Source organism: Epinephelus moara, chromosome 9, assembly GCF_006386435.1.
Source record: "Epinephelus moara isolate mb chromosome 9, YSFRI_EMoa_1.0, whole genome shotgun sequence".
NCBI classification, from domain to species: domain Eukaryota; kingdom Metazoa; phylum Chordata; class Actinopteri; order Perciformes; family Serranidae; genus Epinephelus; species Epinephelus moara.
In genome coordinates this window covers 11,215,913-11,237,591 of record NC_065514.1, presented here as the reverse complement: position 1 = coordinate 11,237,591, position 21,679 = coordinate 11,215,913, and the positions used below count along the sequence as shown (strand labels likewise).

At 41.9% G+C, this 21,679-nt stretch overlaps 1 protein-coding gene across 1 annotated transcript in view; it reads left to right on the top strand.

The window, feature by feature from the left end:
• Nucleotides 1–613: 613 nt before the first annotated feature.
• Nucleotides 614–21,679, top strand: part of si:ch211-196i2.1 (collagen alpha-1(I) chain) — a 142,002-nt gene continuing 120,936 nt past the window's right edge. Inside the window, exon 1 of the mRNA XM_050053135.1 lies at nt 614–930. Within this exon, the coding sequence (XP_049909092.1) occupies nt 807–930 (124 nt within the window). The 5' untranslated portion in view covers nt 614–806. The remainder of the gene's footprint in view (nt 931–21,679) is intronic.

The window sequence follows — 21,679 nt, the reverse complement described above, 5'->3', positions numbered from 1 at the left end:
AATCTCAGAATTAACAGCACAGTAACCTCCTTGAGTGTCGCTGGTGTCACCATGTTTATTGTTTACATCATGCAAATCCAGAAGCTCTATACAGTCTGAGTTCATTGGTGTGCCCTCTATTTGTAACCAGTAATGCGTGTAGTACATGCAGCCTGTTGTCTAAGCAAACAGGTGGTTAAAAAGCATATCCCAGACCTAAGAATAGACAGTACATTATATTGTGGGCTTGTGTGATGCTGTAATCTTTTGATCTGTGCAACCACAAACAGCATGGACTAATACTGAAGTCAGGTACTTACATCATTAGTTGTTTTGTTTTTTAACAGGGAGCTTTCATGTGGAACCATTCATACTGGTCATTAAGTGACAGCATGTGTTGTCTCATGCTGCAGTGTACTTAGTCTGGAGTGATGACAGGTCCAACTGTCTCTTGGAGACTCAGAAAATTGATCAATCTTTCTAATTAAAACGGAACAATTTGCAAATAAGTTGCAGACGGTAATGGGCGGAGGCCCTTCTGGATTTTAATTGGTCCGCATTATGGGAAAGGGGCGGGGCTTCCGGCTGGCTCATTTGGCCCCTCGGTGATGCAGCCGCAGGAGGAGAGAGGCTCGTGCTGTCTGAGGAGGAGGAGGTGGAGAGGTGAAGAGGATGACAAGTTAGTCTGCATCAAAAATTCAACTATGTTTCTCACTTTTTGACTAATTAGAGCCACAGTAGAGCTGGTTTATATCCAGAACACGTTTAGGCTCTCTTGTTTACATGTCTTTTATTAATTAAAAATTAAGAGTGATTAAACCGGGAAGATGTTCTGCTGCTTGGTAAAATGGACACTTTGCCTTCTGGGGCTCGTGACGACGAGCACCGCCTCACCTGACGATACACCGGTGGATTTTGGAGGCGAGTCCGGTTCCGGGATGCTGCAGACAGGTAAGAGTTTAACGTTACACCTGTGGAGCTTGGTAACGGTCCAGTAACGAAGAAACATGCTACTTTGTTTTAAGCAAGTGCGACACATTAATAACTTCCGGTTGAAGTTACAATTACACTTTGACTTCAAAGTGTAAAGAGGGCAAATTCAGGGTGTACCATTCATTTTGGTGTTATTGGGCACACTTTTAACATTTTTACCACAACAAAGACTAAAATTAAAGTCCCTACAGCTTTGCTTTTAATTAGAGTGACTGTCAACCAAATTAATTTTAGCTGTTGTGACCTTCATTAGCTGGTACTGGCATGCAAGTACCAAACCATCAGACCTAAAACTGTTTTCTGTGCCTTAAACTCACTGAATCATCAGTAGCAACACATACAAGGCTTTGGAGTTCATAATCAGAAAATTATACATTTCTCCTGTAAACTTAAATCATCAAGTATCCACCAAAATCCACTGTACCATAAACCCAACCCAAGTGGTTCCCAACTGGTGGGTCGTGGTCCGAAAGTGGGTCGAGGGTCCATTCTGAATGGACCGCAAGTGGCTGGCAAACTTGTCAAGTTTGTAAAAAACACACTTAATTTTGACATACAGTGAATTTCCAGCACATAGCTTTCATTTTGAAGTGCCATTTCCTGTTGCAAATTGAGTGACTTATTGAAAGATACTGGACAGAGACAGCAAAATTAACGCAGGTATCATGCTGAATTCATTAAACTGTGTGGCCATGGCTGGACGAGTTGGGAATCACTGCCATAAACCGCTATTGTTTTATCAAGAAACCCACAAAATGATAAATTCTGGTGTTGTCAGATTGCACTTTTCTTCACCATCCTTTTAAAACTGATTTTTGCTGATGCACCAACAAAAGCTCCATCCCCCTGTGAGGGCTCTTTAACACCCAGTCACAACAGCAGGCTGATTTTTATCAGCTGTAGCCCATTACATCATTTGTTCAGTGCAGTTTGTGCCCAGATGAAAATCTTCCACTTCTCATCAGCCGCCCTTCAGATACTCAGCAGCTCAGCAGTCAGTCCGACTCTGATGCTGTAACTCTCTTTTATATTTGCATATTATTGCTCTCCGGTGCGAGAGTGAACCCAAAACACGTGTAGACTGGATTTATTTGGCGAGCTGTGAAAACGAAATTGAGACCACAATGAAACAATAAGACTTTGTCACTGCGGGCCAACGCATTTATATTGTCTATTTGTCTTCAAAACGCTAATTAAAAATTGTTTTTAGGGCACAGTTAGAGTTGCCAGCATGCTGATATTTAATTAACATTACCAAGTCCTCTCATAATTTTAAAGTCGTTAATAAAATCTGAGGTGTTCCATCGAAGTGTTTGAGCTATTAAATGCTTAATTGACTTTGCAACCATAAACAGTCTTGAAATTAGTTATTGCGGCTGTTTTGCCTATGCAGCACTTTTATTATCGAAAACCACCAGGCCAAAGTTGCCAAACCCTTTTAATCACCTTGAGCCAATAAACTATCTTTTATCTCTGATAGCAAATTAAAGTCTGGTGTCACACTTTGATTGATAAGTTCACTTTATCATGGCCCAGAGGAGATTTTTTGACTCAAGCACACAAAATGTCTTTTTTCCTGCGTAAAACACATGTGGAAACTGACGCCAAAGCTCATCCACAGTTATTAAGTCGCATGGAATGCTTTCATTCTGCCAAGCAGACTAAGTTAATCACAACATCGTTCTCCACAGCCAGCTCTGTTGTCTCATCAGTTTCAGTGTCTGGATCTCCTTTGTTTTATCAGGACTGTTGATACACTGACAGTGGCGTGAATGCTGTGGCGTCACGCTGTGTTTCTGAGCTGGATTGGAGTTGTTTAATCCATCCGTGACCTGTTGAAATTGATCTGAGATCGGAGCTCTGACGGGCGCCCGAGTGTGACATGTCTGGATTCCACAGCATCTCACATTGTTTACTTTCCAGTTTGGGTTTCATCACTTTTCCTCATCGCTATCATCTGTATGTTAGAGGCACACAGCAGACCCAAACGGGGATGTCAGAGAGCAGGGAACCAGCTGAGAGTTTGTATTAGACCGGTGAGCTTGTTGATTGAACCCAGCCCGTCGAATGTTTTCACTGTGTGTTTTCAGAGAGTTATTGTAGATGGCAGAGTGTGAAAGCCTTGTGTAAACGTTCACCGGGTATCACTGTATAGGCTGGTGGTTATGTAACCCTGCTGTAATAATCTCCCAGCATATACTCTGTTGTTGTTAGGTTCCCTAAGTTAAATCTCGCCCTGTTCCAGATACAACTGAGCTCATCTGGGAATTTGTGATTTCTGCTGATACAGGGCTCCATTAAATCCGTGTTAATCTTTTCCAGATTCTGTTTTATTTTCCCCAGATTCTGTGTTTTCCATTTTTAATTTTAGGATTTAGGCACATTTTGTAAGCGGAAAGAATGACTAATAATGCAGTGGTTATTGGACAATTTTTTAATTATCAAAGAAAGTGCTTCAATAGATTCCATCCTTTTGTAAAATGAAGCGCTCTTCACCTGAGCTTAATGTTGCTTAGCTCTAAATTTAGCTGTTAGTTACAAATTCCTCAGTTTTATGGATGACTTGTCTGAGAGGGCCTCTTCCACATGACTGCAGGGTCCAACAGTGACGATCATTTTCAGGCTTTCTTGTCCCAGCAACCCAGAATCTAACAGTAAAGTAACTTTGCACAATTTAGTGGGGTTATTTTTATGGCTTTTTTGGGTTTATCAGATAGGACAGGTTGAGCGTCAAAGGGTTAGAGAAAGGGAAGGACATGCAGTGAAGGGCCACAGGTCAGAATTGAGCCCATGGCTGCTGCAGCAGGGACATAGCCTTTGTGCATGGGGCGCCTGCTCTACCAGGTGAGCATACGGGTGGCCCATATGTAGTATGTTTTATAGTTCCTGTGACTATACCCCTATTAGGCTTATTTCCTTATATTTTTACATTGTGTTCACACTGTATTTTGGGTGCACTCCAACTTTAACAGCTGGTTACACTGCAGAGATGTCAGTTTGCATCTACTTTATGGAAAATTTAACGATATTCTGCATTTTACAATTGATCCCATTTGTCTGCGCTTTTGTCCATGTTTAACACAATGCAAAAATCATAGCTGCCCATACAGTGCATCAGTGAATATGAGACTGAACACTGTTTGGGATAGAGAGCCTATTTAAGATTGTCTAGAGCAATGTGGTGCTGTGGAATTCAGTTTTTGGCTCAGGAGATAGAGCGGGTTGCCTGCTAATCACAGGGCTGGCGGTTTGATTCCCAGCTCCTCTTATCCAAATGTCAAAGTGTCCTTGGGCCAGACACTGAACCCCAAATTGCTTCTGATGATCTGGCCAGCATCTTGTGTTGAAGCTCATTGCCAGCGGTTTGTGTGTGTGTATGAGGGAATGAGAGGCAAATTGTTAAGCGCTAGACGCAATGTGCAAATGCAGCCATTTACCATTTATGCCATTTTGGTTGATAGGCAGTCATCAGATTCAAGACAGGCATCATCTACAAACTGAAACTAAAGTAAGTACAAGTGACTGACGGTGCAGGGTTTTATCCATAACTTGTAGAACTTGTTTCTCTATTGGCAAGATGAACCAACTCTGACTCCAAGATGAAATGATTCCAGGTGACTTGGAAAGAACTCCTCCAACATTATGATAATGTAATGCATACTATAATTGCAGTTTTCTGTCAGTGCCAAACTTAGTGCAGTTTTTTTTGCATATTTCTGCTGTTGGACACCTTTCAAGTAAATTGGAAAAAACATTCATCCTATGTATCGGCCTGATTTATCATAGATGTACCCATTAAGCACCTTTCAGATGGCTTAGATTAGGAAGGATTAAAGGAAAGAGCAGGAGACAGAGGGAACATGAGAACCCACCAGCCAACCTCCACTATGACCTGTTGTGTAAGAGTCACCCACCTTCATATTTGAACCCTTTATGACTTCAAGGAATCATATATTCTGTACCTGAAGCATTTCTTTTCACTGCAGTTTGAGGAACTGCATTCATTTACACAATGACGTTTAACTCAGATTCCTCTGCAGGTGATTTATCTGTTTTACTGTCATTCTTGTCAACCCAGCTCTGATTTGACTTTGAAGCCTATGTCTTTGTGTTCTGGGAGCAGTGCGCACCAGTCAGCCTGGTCGTGTATAGATGAGGGCTGTAATGAACCAAAGAAAATCTTCATAGAACGAAATTCTACCTTCTCTTTTGGTTGATGGGGGAAAAAATCTGCACAGTATATCTTGCCACAGTGCACTCTACCTGATAGTGTTGTGTGTTCCCCAGAGAGTTACAGAGCTTGACATTAACAGTTGCCCAGGGCAAGTTAACTGTGTTTAGGCGAGTGGAATGCCTCAAGCGAAAAATAAATGTGATGTCCGTTGTCATATTATCTGAAAATAAACTGTGCACTGTATGACTGGGGGCATCCAGCTGAACTGTGTGCATGAGTGTGTCTCACCACTAAGTGTTGAACAGGACTGATGAGATAAATCTGATATACTGGACACTATAGAAGAGTGGTTCCCATCTGGTCCAGCCACAGGGTCCAGATTTCTCCTTAGTCATTAGTGTAAGGTTCACACAGCCTTATATATTCAGCATCATACTTGCTTTGGCCACATCATTGAGCTAATTTGCTGTCTCTGTTAAGTAGCTGTCAGTCATCCAGTCACTCTACAGCAGGAAACAGCACTTCAAAATAAAAGCTCTGTGCCGGATATTCACTGTACTTAAGAATAAAGTGTTTTTTACAAACTTGACACGTTTCTGAGTTGCTTGCAGTCCATTCAGAATGGACCTGGGAGCCACTTTAGGACCGTGACCCACCAGTTGGGAACCACTAGCCTGAGTGTCAGACTGAAGCTCCCAGAACCTTCAGTCTGACATGGCTTCCATTGAAGGTGATTTACAAGGGGGAGGGAATTTGATTTTTTCCCTGACCAATCAGTAGAGATCAACGACTCACCCAGAATCTGACGTCATTAGTATCCATGCCTCGGGGGTGCCGAAAACAAGCGAGCATTGCCCGTTTAAAATGTCTCCGTCGTCGTGCACGCCCAGCTGCATCGCAGTTAAATCCAGTTTAGCAGCTTCCTTAATTTGGTCCTCCATTAACGCGAGTAGTGGCGAAATACCTCGATAGCATCGTTAATGTGGTCTGTAGGATCTGTAGCGGTCGCCATTGTTGCTATCCTCACCAGTTACCCACCAGCATACAGCCTGACATCAGTGTGGCGCTGATTGGCTAATCGCTAGATCCCCGGCGTTCATTGGTCCGTCCATCGTTTGGACGAGATAAATCGCAAATTCATTGAAGTATGCCAGACCAGTAATGTAAGCCTACTCAGTTGAGTGGGCGGGGTCTATGGTCTGGAACCAGGCTAGGGAAGGGTTTTTCTGCTGCTGTTTTAAGTCTCCTCAGTGGAGTGGAAGCTTGCATCAAACTCACTTTGGACATTCAAAGACAGCAGTGGATGAATCCTAATGTTTTTGGTGATGTTGTGAGCATTTAGCACCATCATTGGACCAAAATGTCCACTTGCACACATTAAATATTGCCATTGTATATTTTGAGCACTGAGTTCCACAGAGGATGGACTCCAGTGCCACCTTCTGGGCAAATCATCAACTTTGATTGCAAGATATCAGAAGGACTGATTAGATGTTGTTGGTTCATGATCCTCTGATGACAAAGCCTAATGTATTTGGCTTCTCCTCCAGCACTACCATCATGTCAACATTTCCACTTGACCTGAAAAGTATAGATTTTATAGGACAATCCAAAAACATGCTTGGTTGTCGTTCATGCTCTCCAAGGGATGAACCCTTTCCATTATGGACAATGCACATGTTTTCCGCTAGCGCTCTTTTCAGGCCAGCTGTATCTAGTAGTTTAATTCACTAATGATCCCATGGACGAAGTGAGGTCCATAAAGGAATAGTTATTCAAACTTAGTGTGAATGAAGCTGTCTGTATAGTGAGCTGTTCATAAGTAAAAGATTGTGGGCACAGTTGCCTGCCTTTACCTCTGCAGCTCCTTGAATTTAGCATCAGGCGTCTCTGTCATTTCCAATCCATCCATCCATCCATTCATCCATCCCTCCAGTCAGCCATATCCAGCTGTGATCTGTGACTCCCATATGTCAGGAATAGTTTACTGTAACCTCTGACTCTATGAGATAGGTATCGCTAGAGCAAGGTATGCAGAACAGCTGCTGGGAAGAGATTTGTGAAGCCTAAAAGAGGTGTGCCTGTGTCTAAGTGTCTCCATACCTCCCAACACCACCCATCCACTCACCTCACTGCTACCCCACCACTCACACTTTCTTCAGAAGTGGAAATTGCTGACTAACCTTCTTGACCTTCTGTGTGAGTGCCAGTGGAGCTCAGATAGTGAGAGGCTCTTAGCTGTCTGTTCACGTGTCTGAAGTTCACACTTTGGGAATTTGGGAAGGCATCATTTCACAGACTATGCTTTAGATTATACAACTTCAAAAACTTTTTGCCCTGGTAGCGGTGGGGCCTAAGGATGTCTGTCTATCTGTCTGTTTGTCTGGCTGGCCTTTGACACCCTACAGCAGAAATCTCCAAAGCAACCAGGCAGATTGCCATAAAGTTGGATGTGGATCGTGATCCCAAGAGGATTGTTCCTAAATTCATTTAGGTGGTGTCCTGAGTAAAGCTGTAATAGTTGATCCACAGACAATTAATCAGAAACAGTTTTGTAATTGAAATATTTAAGTCATTTTTGAGAAGATTAAAAAAGCTAAACAGTCACAGTTTTCGTAGTCTTATGACTCCGTAGTCTATGATTTATGAATTGCATGTCTTTAGGTTTTGGGCTGCTGGTTGAGCAAAACACACGATGTAGTAAATAACTGGTAGATTAATCTATACAATAGGTTATTAGTTGCAGCTCTAATCCTCAATTACTTTTCCCCCTTCAGGTCAAAATTTCTCCTTGACCTACACAAGTCAATGAAAAGGCACCTTGAAAATTAACTGATCAGATCTCCATCTAATTTTCTGTATTCATGGTCTCAAAAGGATGAATTCTGATGTTTCTAGTGACCCTCTGACTTTTCCCCTCATCATTGCCATTGGTCCAAAATTTTCCACTTGTATGTTGTATTATCTAATGCAGTGGTTCCCAAAAGTGGGTAGCTCAACGACATGGCCAAACATGAATGTATTAAACTGTGTGGACCTTGAACTAATGACTAAGGAGAAATCTGGACCCTGTGGCTGGACCAGTTGGGGAACCACTGATTTAATGAGTAGATTGTCATTGTTTTGCTTAGTAGATTCCTGCTCTCAAGAGGAAGAACCCTTGAGATTTTATTGACCCTGTGACTTTTCCTCTAGCGCCACCCTCTGGACAGACTTAATATTTTTAGTTCCACCTCTGGTTAGAGTGTAGAAATTACCCTGATTAGTAGTTTTTGTTTGTTTCATCCAACACCTTTGATTGTGGAGTATGACAAACGTTGCATTCTCCCAAAGTTAGACTTTAAGTGTTTAGTCCTGTGTTTCTTTTTCTTTATTTGCATGCGTGATGCGCTCATTTATCAAGCCTGAATTTTAAACAGTGGTTCAAAAGAGTGTTTATTCATCAACAAATGTGATAATCAGATGAGGATATGACACCATGTTAAAAATGTCATATAAAAGTCTAGCAGACGCTGTTTTGTTTTTCTAGCTCCATCTACATAGCCAATGGTTGTCATTCAGATTCATTTTGGTACACTTTACAACACTTATGTCACATCACCAAACCCTTAAACTAGATCAAAAGCACAGTACCGGCCATGTCCCTGACACTCTCATGCTCCTCCAGCAGGTCGAGCTCATGAAGTCATTGCCAATATAATGCCAGATCCATAAGCAGCCATCTGCATCCAATGAAACGTGATCCTGGGCCTTAGTGCCTGGTGAGCCCTGATCTGGGGCCCATTAGCCAGCTTTAACCAGGACGAGGCCCACATGCTGTGGCGTGCGTGGTGTAAAATTCCTACAATATATTCAGACTGGGTCACCGGGCCTGGTTCTGGGTGTGGAGTAGGTCACAGCTTGTGGTTAGCTTTGTGTGAACAAAAGCGGGTGGAGAGGGCTAGGTGCAAACCACATGTTGGATCAGAACCTCCTTCCTCGTCTGTAATCTCTTCTCAAGCCAACTGGATCCAGATGGCAGATAGAGTGGGCCGATAGTGTTGAGACAAAGCTCCTCAGATGTTCGGTGTTAAAGATGAATAAAAGAAAGGGCTTTTTATTTTTATTTTTCTAACATTTACAACGTTACCTCACTGACCACTTTGTAGTGTCATTTCTCAATGTGGCTCCCATCACTCAGTCACCGCAAAGAGCCTGCAGACACATTACAGCCTGTAGGACACAAAGACTCAGATTTATGTGGAAAGGGCAATTTAATGATCTGGTGCTTTGTCCCAAGCTATGCTGTTTGTGGTTCCACTTGACTCAAGTGTTGACGCAATTATTTGTGTCCATTCTCTGTGAAGCATGTGTCAGTTTCTTTTTGGCTTGCAAATGTGAAACACCTGCCTTGTGGTGTTGTAAAAAGAGCTCATGGTGACAAGGTGCACCTGGCGTCACAGGTAGAACATGCTTAAGCTGCCGTTAAGCAGTAATGTTTCTTTTTATTTGTGTCCGTTTACATTTTTACTTGTTGAACAACCACATTTGATTAATTTAATTTGAAACATTTGCCCATATAGGTTCTATGGAACTGTGCTGTTAGAGGTTTATATTTTCATTTGTACAGTGATTATCGTGTAACCCTAATCAGTGTAGTAAGCAAATTGTGTAATCGTGCACCAGGTAAATTATGAATAATGCCTTTTACTTTTCACTTGTGTGCACATGGTTTTGTGCCTTCCTTTTTCTTCTTTATCTAAAATTATTTATCTCAAACATGGTTATTAAAAAGTATCAGTGTGGACATCATTGAAGATCTATGCTACTTATAGTTTGTACACAGCACTAATGTCAAGTCACAGAATCTCCATGGTATAAAATACATACATCACTCAATGTGGTACTACACAGCTGTACTAACAGGTACATGGGTCACATGATGAACCTACAATGGGCCTTTTTTAAAGAAGACATTTTGAGCCTGTTTCCATCTGGTATCCCCTGCGTTTTGATGATCCAAATGCAAGTGGACAGCCGAGAGACATCGCCGTTCACACCTGGGTGTATCATGCATCTCCAGCTGACCATTTGTGCTCAGATTTCGTTACTGCCTATGTCACTAACACAAGAAGGTCAAAGGGCCTTAAACACAGTTATTACATCCGCCTCTCGCCAGCATTTTTGCTAGTCACGTTAGCGGTCATGTTGCTACAGCTTGAGATATCACTGTCAGTAGAACTCAACATGTCTCCTTTCGTAAGACAAAAGGAAAGAGGGTCACACATCGCTAAGGGTGCTTTCAGACCTAGAGTTGTCTTGCTTTGGTCCGAATCAGGGACTAATTTTGGTACAAAGTTGCATAATTGCCTAGAGTTGGTTCATGTTCTCTTGGCAGCATTTACAAGCGGACCAGATCAAATGCCTTGCGTGAGAAAGCTGCTCTTGATTGGTCAGAATTTCCAAGTAAACAAAACGTTGAAGAAGAGCACACTTGCAAGATAAATGTGACACTTTCTAATGTCACAATGGAGGGACAACTACAAAGGTTGATTTTAGCGCTGCTCATCGTGGACTATATTGCTGTCATTGTTTATTTTAGTCAAACCATACAGTTTGAAAACGAGGCGCGGCTCCAACTAGAAAACAATGTTTTGATGCATTGGATGTGCTGAATGTGCATATTAAGGCAGTACAAGAGGAGGTGCACATTAATAATCCTCCAGGACTGTAACATGCTCATGTTTAACCCAAACAATGTGTAATGTGACTGCAGTTGGTTCACATCCAGGTCGGAACATGTTCTCACCACAAACGAACCGCACCAGAGTTCGTTTGTACCTGGACCGAGACCACCTCTTCAAGAAGGTCTGTCGGTTGTTTTGGTACGCACCCGAGTGTGATTGCTGTGTTCACACCTGCCCAAATGAAACCGCACTTAGGGGGCAAATGAACTTGAGTTCGATTGAACCGAACCAAACAGGGCAGGTGTGAAAGCACCCATAGTCCAACTCATCATAAAATGTGCAAGTTATAGTGTTAGCACCCTGTCACCAGAACAGCCACAACGTCCTACGCTGATAACGTATTTTCCTGATACATGGTTGTCAGAAATGCACCAGGATGTGTAACTGCTTACACTACAAAATATATGTAGTCAAATACATCTCAGACCACCTCCGCAAGTGGTTTGAGCGATTGGATCAGAACACGTCTTGGTTGTCATTATCACTTTACCTTGTGCTGTCCACTTTTGATCGGATCACCCAAGACACATGTTGATACCAGGTGTAAACACTCTGACCTGTCACTGTAGGAAAAGTACAGGTGTTAATAATGACATCATTGATTGGTATATTGTTTTCAGCTGCCCCAGTTTCAGGGTCTTGGCATTATTTATGCTGGCTCACTGTCACGCTGTCATGGTTTACAGGGAGAGTTGAATAGAACAGAGCCATCGTTAATGTTATTAGTAACACCTGTGTTCTCTTTTAGATGATGGGTTAAAGTGTCGGCTCAGCAAGATTAGGTTTTTGTGACATTGTTCAGACTGTGATGGCAACTAAGTGGGAAAAAACCCTTTTAATGACAAGTTTTAAGGGGTGGTAATGTAGTTGATTCAGGTGATAATTCTCTGGCACTACAAGCACACTGTCAAATTGGTTTAACGCTGTCTTTAGGTACATTGTTAGTACAGAAATACTTTTTGTAGCCTTTTAAGCAATGCAGTGCAAGGTTCACCATGGTTCTTTACTGTTACAGGAAGCTGTGATTTGAAAGTCATGTTCTTGTTTATGTCACTCACACATTTGACAGTATGATGTGTGTGATGTTTTGTCAGGTTGTTGTCAAGGTAGAAATCACGCTTCTCTGCTGCTTCCAAACTCCTCTGAGCACAGCGTTCAGTAACAGCACTTGGCATGAGTTTGGCATTAGTGTCTTCAATCCTGGCAGGCGTTCTGACCTAAATCTGGTATCTAATAGCAGGACCTGACTTTATTTGGCAACCATTTGCCTCGTGGGATCAGTTTTAACTATCGTATTAATTTTATTCGTCGTTAAAAAAAAAGTCAAGGTGGAGCCAGGAGGCAAGTTTAACTGCTGCAGCTGTGACATTTGTAACCACCTTAATACGCTTGTGTTCCGCAAAATAGATGCCAGGTGATGCAATGTTGTTTCATACCAGCGAGACACACACACACACACACACACACACACACACACACACACACACACGTAATTCTTGTCCTTGCCACATAAAAAAAATTAAGTACATTTTAAACACATTTATGGTTGATTGTCAAATGTTTACATCAACTCCCTGATTCAGACACGTAGACATACTGTTCAGTCGATTTTCATTGACCCCGGTGTGACATCAGCAAGGTGCGCTGCATGGTAAAATAAACACTCTGGCTTTCCCTGTTGTGTTGAATATACAATTCACTTTGGCTACACAAGACATTTTTGGTTTTTGTCTCTGGTGAACTAAAAAGATTCAATTACACAGTGTTACCATTGAATGTTCACCTGGCAGTGCAAAAGCATGACAAGTTTGGATTTCTTAAACTCATTTACATCTCTTCGTGTATGTGATTAATGTTTTTGTGCCTGGTCCTTGACAATTATATGTTATAAACTAAACTAAATGGCACCACCTTTTGGCCGTGGCCCTGTGGCAAGTGAATTATTATTTCCCCTCATTTCCTGTTGGAGAGCTTTCCTCATTTTTGAAACCCTGTCTCTGAAAAGCATGCACCTAACCTGCTTTATGAAATGAATGGAGCTTTAATGAATGGTGTGATAGGTTGAAGTGAATAGACTTTGACATGTTCATAAACGTCCTCCATTATGATGAACATGTGCAGATGCTTATCTTTATTGGTTCGGCTGAACTTGACTGATGAAGGACCTGAGGTGACAACTCTGTTATGACTATCAGAAGCCAAGCAGATCATACAAAGGACAGCCAGAGGGAAAGACCCACAATTAGTTTTGTTGTTTTTTTTCTTTCAGTGTTGTATGGGTGAGCAATGCCCTCACCTTTAAACTCCTATCAGCCGCCATGTGTCAGGACCTGTTTGACCTGTTAAGCTTTTGTTTACCTTTTATGTGATTGATTTGTTTTGAAGACTCGGGTCAGTCCAGTGTGTCGCCTGTCGCTGCTCACATTTTAGTCCAGACGGCTCAAGGTTTATCAGCCCTGGAGGGTTTGTTTCTGGGGACCACAGGCTGACTTGCCTTCTTTATTCATGGCCTGCATGGCACTGTGCCTCTCTAGTCAAAACAGTCCCCCAAAAAGAGACATTAACCAGCTTTTTTTTATGATTATTTGCCTTTATTGGATAGGATAGTCTAAGCATGAAATGGGGAGAGAGAGGGGGTGAGCCCATGGCCGCTGCGGCAGGGACATTGCCTTTGTGTATGGGATGCCTGCTCTGCCCACTAAACCACTGGGCGCCCCATTATCCAGCTTTTTTTTAAGTGCTGTGTGTATGAAGGCGTGTGACTGTATATTTGTCAGTGTGTAGGTTTGTTGGCAACATGTGTGTCTGTTGTACACATTAGCCTGTGCCATAAGAAGGAAGGCAGCCACAGCTAGATCAGTGTCAAAGTCATGAGAGGGCTGAAGCACAAAATCTCCATTTAATAAATTCATATTTTTCTAGCTATAAGTCCTAAAATTCTAAACCTTCTCATAAAACAAGTGAAGAAACATGCCAGTGCAATAATGACTCATTTTCAGTAGAAATAAGCTCTCTTGAACATTCCATGCCACTGCACCGGCAACAGCCATGGCCAGAGGCGTCATGTTTTTAGGTTGGGATTTTATATCCAAAACGTCATAAGTCAGTAATAGAAGAGAAGATACTGAACTGGTGACACTAATCTTGGGTGTTCACCTTGACTCTGCTGATTGTGTAGATCGTTTTTGCTGCCAGGTTTAAGATGTGAAGCATCCATGTTTCACCAAATATATACTCAATGCCTTTATTAAAGTCCTTAAAAGGCATATTATATGAGTCCAGACATATGTGAATATAAACAGCAACCTGACCGGTTAGTGGAGGCATGTAACTACAAGGCAGTAATTATAGTTTAAACTTAAATACTTTAAAAAGTTAGTTTGAATTGCAAACAAAGTGAAATACTGCAGTGAAAGATTTCGTCATTCATTTAGTCTTCAAGGACAAAATGACGATATCTGTCATAGGGATGCACCGAAATGAAAATTTGTGGCCGAAACCGAAGCCGAATAAAATTAAACGCTTGGCCGAATACTGTTGTTTAGTTTTTCATTAGTTTTTGCAGATGAACCCCCTCCATATTAGTGTTGTCACGGTACCAAAATTGGGACCCACGGTACGATACCAGTGGAAGTATCATGGTTCTGAGTAGTATCACGATACCACAGCAAAAATGAGGCAGGTGTGCCTTTTGTCAATCACGATACCACAGCAAAAATGAGGCAGGTGTGCCTTTTGTCATTTATGAAAAGATAAATCACTTTTCTATAATACATCAATGATATTTCAATGGAATAAATTACTTATTGACTTATTCATACTGCAAAAACAGCATCAATAAGTGATTAACATAGGGGGGGGATCAAAATAAAATAAATAAATAAAATAAGAATCAACCAGCCACCCTCCTCCCCTGACAAGTAAAGAACAGTCCCTTCATAAGTAAAGAACAGTCCCTAAAGTGCGGTGAGGTTTGTGGACGTTACCTGCCACAAGAGTAATGTGAACGGCTCGTTTCTCCTCTGACACATCACATACCTGTGTGCTGCCACAGCTCGGCTGTCCAGGTACTTTTGGGCAGTCATGACACCAACAAGAGGACATTATTGGAGCTGGACTTCTCCGCCTTATCTTGCGCCGCGGAGCACTATGGCTGCCATATTGCTGCTGCTGGTTGAAATCTGTACTCGCACAGCGTGCTGAATGATTTATTTTGCCCGCCCAAACTATTTTTAGTCGCAAATGCGAGTGCGGTGACGGACGGAGTAAAATATTGCCACACTGCCAACATTTTACTCCGTCCGTCACCGCACGCTGTTTGATTGCGTTATCAAACACGCCGCTATTATTCGGCCTTGCTTTTCACTTATTCCACCAAATACCGAATGTGTGTTTTTTTGCAATATTCGGCCGAATATATTCGGTTACCGAATATTCGGTGCATCCCTAATCTGTCATCAACATGGACACATTACAGTAAAAACTACTTTTGAAACTATGTACTACAGCACTTGTATGCCAGACACAAGAATCAAAGAAACACTTAATATGTCAACATGGTCGCTTCTGTTAGCATTAAATATTTGCAGTAGTTATTATCCTATTCATATACTTGTCTTCAGTCTTTGCATTGACCTCATGTAGTAGCACTGTCTTTCACTGTACAGTACATGTAGACATTGCAGCAGCATGCACATGCTGTCAAAAAACCCTGTGAACAATGAACAATGGGAAGACAGTTGGGATGCACACAATGCAACTGATTGTACTTACTTGAGCCTCTCAGTCTGCAGCACATTCTCAAGAGACATGATACTATATGTGTGTAGACTGACATGTTACAGATAAAGGCTCAGCCAGCTACATTCCTGTCACACTTTGATAAGTTTAGTTTACATACATGTTAACCCCTTTTACACACATACTCACAGACTGGAGAGGCCGGGATGCCAGTCATTGTGTGGTGAACCAACATGGAATTGTTGAGAAAGATTAAATTTAATGCAGTTGTATGTAAATGCAAGAGAGCTGCAACCAGTAGTCCTTGTTTTGACTCACATTGCAATGGTTTGATACTGTTTCCCAATTCTCTATAACATACTGTGACTTCAATGAGCTATTAGGACTTGAAAACAAACAAAAGAGTGCATCAAAACAGATGCAGACACCAACAAAGTTAACTTTTGGGGATTAACTACCTTGACAGCAACACTAGCCTGTTTTTGATAGGTGCATGGGATGAATAAACCCTATTTTTTTTTTTTTTTTTACATCAAAGTTATGTTGGAGATTGTAGCTTGCCATGCATCACTCTGTGTTTAGGCATATCACATTATGGTTTTGGGATGCAGAATGGAGCTGGTTGTCAAGTGTACCTTAGGAGCTAACCAGAGGTGTAGTGGCAGTTGATGAGGTGGATGTACTACGAGGTAGATGGGAAGGTTAAATGCCTTGTTGATTCCAGAGGTCAGAGGAGAATGGCCAGACTGGTTCAAGATGATAGAAAAGCAACAGTAACTCAAATAACCACTGGTTACAACCAAGGTCTGCAGAAGACCATCTCTGAACCAACAACACGTCCAACCTTGAAGCAGATGGGCTACAGCAGCAGAAGACCACACCAGGTGCCACTCCTGTCAGCTAACAACAAGAAACTGAGGCTACAATTCACACAGGCTCACCAAAACTGGACAATAGAAGATTGGAAAAACTGGTAGGGTCAGAATTTGATGTAAACAACATGAAAGCATGGATCCATCCTGCCTTGTATCAACGTTTCAGGCTGCTGGTGGTGTAATGGTGTGGGGGATATTTTCTTGGCACACTTTGGGCCCCTTAGTACCAACTGAGCATGGTTTAAACACCACAGCCTACCTGAGTATTGTTGCTGACCGTGTCCATCCCTTTATGACCACAGTGTACCCATCTTCTGATGGCTACTTCCAGCAGGATAACGCACCATGTCGCGAAGCTCAAATCATCTCAAACTGGTTTCTTGAACATGACAATGAGTTCACTGTACTCCAATGGCCTCCACAGTCACCAGATCTCAATCCAATAGAGCACCATTGGGATGTGGTGGAACGGGAGATTCACATCATGAATGTGCAGCCGACAAATCAGCAGCAACTGTGTGATGCTATTATGTCAATATGGACCAACATCTCTGAGGAATATTTCCAGCACCTTGTTGAATCTATCCCACAAGGAATTAAGACAGTTCTGAAGGCAAAAGGAGGTCCAACCCGGTACTAGCAAGGTGTACCTAATAAAGTGGTCTGTGAGTGTATTGGTGGTAACTATTTGCTGTATAGCGCCTTGTATATATTGGCAAATTGCCCAACTATCTTTCTAGTTTTAGATCTAAAAACTAATGAGAGTGCTTCTCAGACAGATACCTACTTGGATGACAGCCTAGCTGTGCAAAATCACTCATTCATCATGATCACGTCACCGTCTTTGTCTTTTTCTTTGTTTTCTTTACCTCCTTACTCATTAAATAGAGTATAACCTGGTTCTCATGACCAAGCGGTGTTCTCATCTCCCCTGATTAGGTGAGAGTGAGGTAATCTGCTGCGGTCTGTGCTGCTGACAGACATGAAGAGAAAAACACTGGTATCTGTGCTGCTGGCGCCCGCACAAACGGACACATGCCTGTCAGGATGTTGGAGTGTGGTTACCATTACTATGTTCCAGGGAGCAGACTTGACTTAGATTGAGTTTCCATCAGCCTATGCAAAACAGGTCAGTCTGAGGACATATTGTACGTGAGAACTCATTTTACAGAGTTCATTAGGGTCCGTTAGAGTGACAGCCCATTACATGTTGGATCGAGGCCAGTCTTTCAAAGTAAAATGTCAAAACAGTAGCTTTTACAGCTAGATTAGATATCATGTGTTTCTAAAACACAAGCATAGAGTCAACTCTCTTCCTTCATTGCAGGTTGGACAGTTACATTTTCTGATTTCCAGAGTTATAATTTTGAGGCAGACGTCTTCACTGTTTTAGTTACGGAGCACAGAGTGTGACAGAAAAAAAAGAAATGGGCTTTTCGTTGTGATGTTATACTTTCACTGTCACTCTGTCACCTGTTAGGCCACCCTGTGATTAATCTCTGGTTTACTGGAGACATGAAGAGTAACCAACTCAGCTGAACTTTACTCTCAGGGTCAGGACTCATGCAACACAGGGCCATTTGACAGCACCGAGCAAGTCTTGTAAAGCTTTTTACAAGAGTTCTTTACAAGCACTTTAATGACTTTGTCAATATGACTATGGTGTTTTCTTACCCCATCCACTGTGGTCTGCATGATAATGATGACCGTAACAAGACAGGGCAGTGGTTATGAGGGCAGTGAAGACATTTGAGGTCATAAGATCTCAGTTGGCCAATGTCTGGTCCATCTGAAAGAAAAGAGTGGTGCAGGGATGACATTTTTTGAAGTTAGTGTCCCTCTGGTTCCCTCATCCAAAATCCAGTGGTGTTTTTCCATTGGATTTTGAATTATTGCAGAAAATAGGCTCTGTGGCAATAATAATCTCAGCAAATGAGCACCACTTTTCTGAATTTTGAAATGTAAATGTGATCGCCAGAAGTAAAAAGCAAACATTAGGCTATCAATAAACTACACTACGGTCACAACTTAAAAGTCGCCACCACAAAAGCGCTGTGAAGCCATGTTCGATGTAATGGCGTTCTGTAGTCGCATTTAGCCACTTGTTAGCAACCCACCTTATTTAAGACTCATGAAAGCTTAAAAATTCACAAGAGGGGTATTTACTTCAAATTTTATGTCGTACAACAAATCATGAAAGTCTCTTATGATTTGGTTCACCACAGACTTTATTTCAGGCATCTCACCAAAAACCCATTCAAAATCTCATTGACTCAAGACAAGGGACACTGGTGTGATAAAATGCTAACTCATTTCTGGCATTTAGGACTTATTCCTGCACCACTATATACTGTACTCTGCCTTTTAAAGTATTTGTTTCCATATTCTTACTTACATATTTTCCATATTGAAACTTAAATTACAAATTTAAGGCTACGTCAGCAGCTCTGTGGGTTGGTGTTTGGAGCTAAGTGCTAACATCAGCATGCTTACATGCAAACAACGAATGTTGACATGCTGGTGTATGGCATTATTACCATCTTATTTTACCACGTTAGCATGCTAACATTTGCTAATTAAGACAAGACAAAAAAATACAGTTGATAATGACTGGAATGTCATTAGTTTTACAGGTATTTGGTCATTAACGAATGTATCGATCAAGTTAAAATTTGAACCTAATGATGAGGCCAGATGAATGGATCATCAAAGTATTTATCATGAGGGGAACATGAACATCTGCACCAACCGTCACAGCTGTCCATCCAATTAGTTGTCGAGACATTTTACACAGAATCACAAATATCAACCTCATGATGGCACCAGAGGAAAAAAGGGAATCAGTAAAGTCTTTCGGATACATTGTCTGGGAATCATAAACATCTGTGCAAAATTTTGTGTCAGTTCATCCTGCAGATGTTCAAATATTTGCTGGATAAGTGAAAAGTGGACTGAGCCATGTGGCTAGCATGGCTGGAAAAAAGTATTTTGCATAGTGTGCATGTTCTACAACCTTGAAGCTGATTAAACCCTTTATAACACACGTGTAAGAGCACATCCTATAACATCTAAGGTTGTTGCTTCATGAAACCTGGAGATACAAGGCTTTAAAGCAGTATTATGAGTATTTGGCACAGAACGTGCCTGTTACGCACCATGTTTGACTTTACTGTGGAGTGTTTGCCACATGAAGACAGACACAGTGTAGTAGTGATGTTGTACTGTTTGTACGGGGGTGACAGCAGCAGCACTCTGCGTGGCACCCTGCCAGTAATATGGTGCTGTTCCCATACACTGATAGGCCTGGATCCTATTTAATTTGTCAGTCTGAGAACACATTCAGGTTCCAGCTTGAAAAGAAGGCTCCTAAATCAGAGAACGTAACATGAAGCAGAGTAGATACAGTATCCGTTATGTAATTTGGAAACTGATGAGTTTTTCAGCTGTGGCTCATGGATATATGTTTCACAGGTAACAACAACAATCATGAAAATAAATCAACAAACTTAAGGGGGCTGTAAATTAAAAGATAATTTTGTTCTGTTGAAGGAGTTTTTGAAGCTGATATTAATGTTTTCTGTGGAAATAGAGTGGCCTCTTCCAGTTGGAAAAGATTTTTTTCCCATCCCCTGATCATCTCTCGGTGGGTGCTGCGATCTGGCGGCTTGTCTTCTGTCCAACACACACCCCGTTTAACTCCTTGGATTTCCACTCCAGTTGATATGTGTTTCTCCCTCAGTGTTCCAGTAGGCTCATTACCTGACTCACCAACTCCCTGGGCCGTCGAAAAGCCCCTTCTCTGCTTTCCTCATCTCATGTAAAATACGAATTTACAGGCCCGTCTGCCTTCCCCGCCCTCTGCAGATTTATTTTTCTAACCAGTATGTAAGACACATGTAGCACAAAGGATTTCTCCATCTGTTTGCATGTGCAGCCGACGCATTCCTCATCTGGCTGTGTGGTTCTTGGAATCGCAAAAAGGCGGTCTGAACATGGCAAAGAATACGCAATCATTTAGATAACGTTAATGAGCATGTAATCACAAATAATTGCCTCATATTCCTACATTTCTGTGGTTCTGAAGTCAAAGCCTTTGAATAAATCTCACTAAATACCTGGCTTGACATGGTTAAAGATCTTCTCATGTTGCTTGCAGGCCACAGGCCAGTGAATTACCACAGGTGCTGTTTATGTGCCTGGTCAAAGTCCAGCTTTGGGGACTGGCTGTTTGCAAAGTCGACTTCTCCAGATGTACGTGGAGCTTGTCTGTTACGGCCCTTTCACCCCTTTCATCTGTTCTGCAGCCTCCAAGGGTGGGGTCCAGGGATGGATCCCGGTCCAGGAGCTGTATGTGCATTGTGCCTGTGTGTCCGCTTGGTGAGAAATGAAACATCTCTCATGCAGAGCGAACTGTCAGGTTCGCATCTGTGAAAACATGCTGCTTATTTGCTTTTGTTGAAATCTCTCAATATACAGTGTTCAAACTAAATGTCCCGGAACACTGCAGTTAAACCAGAGCTGCAATTTGATTATCATCATTGATTCCTCTGTCTTCATTTCTTGATCTTGTATAAAATAATACACAAATGAATATTATAATTACTCTTTGGATGGCAATGCCAATCTGTTGGTCCACCACTATGGCTATGAGATTTTGTAAAAACATTCATGGTCCCCAGAGGATGAACCCTAATGATTTTGTTGATTCCTTGACTTTTCCTCTAGTGCTATCATCAGCTGTTTGTCCTATACTTTGATTTTGTCTGTACACCTGCAAAACTAATGATATTCCCATCAGCCTCAGCTGTACTTTGTGTTCAGTGCTAATTAGTAGGGATGCACCGAATATTCGGTAACCGAATATATTCGTCCGAATATTGCAAAAAAACTCACATTCGGTATTCGGTGGAATAAGTTAAAAGCAAGGCCGAATAATAGCTGCGTTTTGATAACGCAATCAAATGGCGTGCCATGACGGGCGGAATAAAATGACGGTAGTGTGGCGATCCGTCCGTCACGGCATTCGCATTTGCGACTAAAAATAGTTTTGAGCGAGCAAAATAGGCTTAAATCATTCAGCACGCTGTGCGAGCAGCCTACAGATTTCAACCAGCAGCAGAAACGAAAGGCGAATCCCACCGATTGTGGGTTGAACGGGGGTCACAGACACAGACAGTAATGTATTCCTGTCA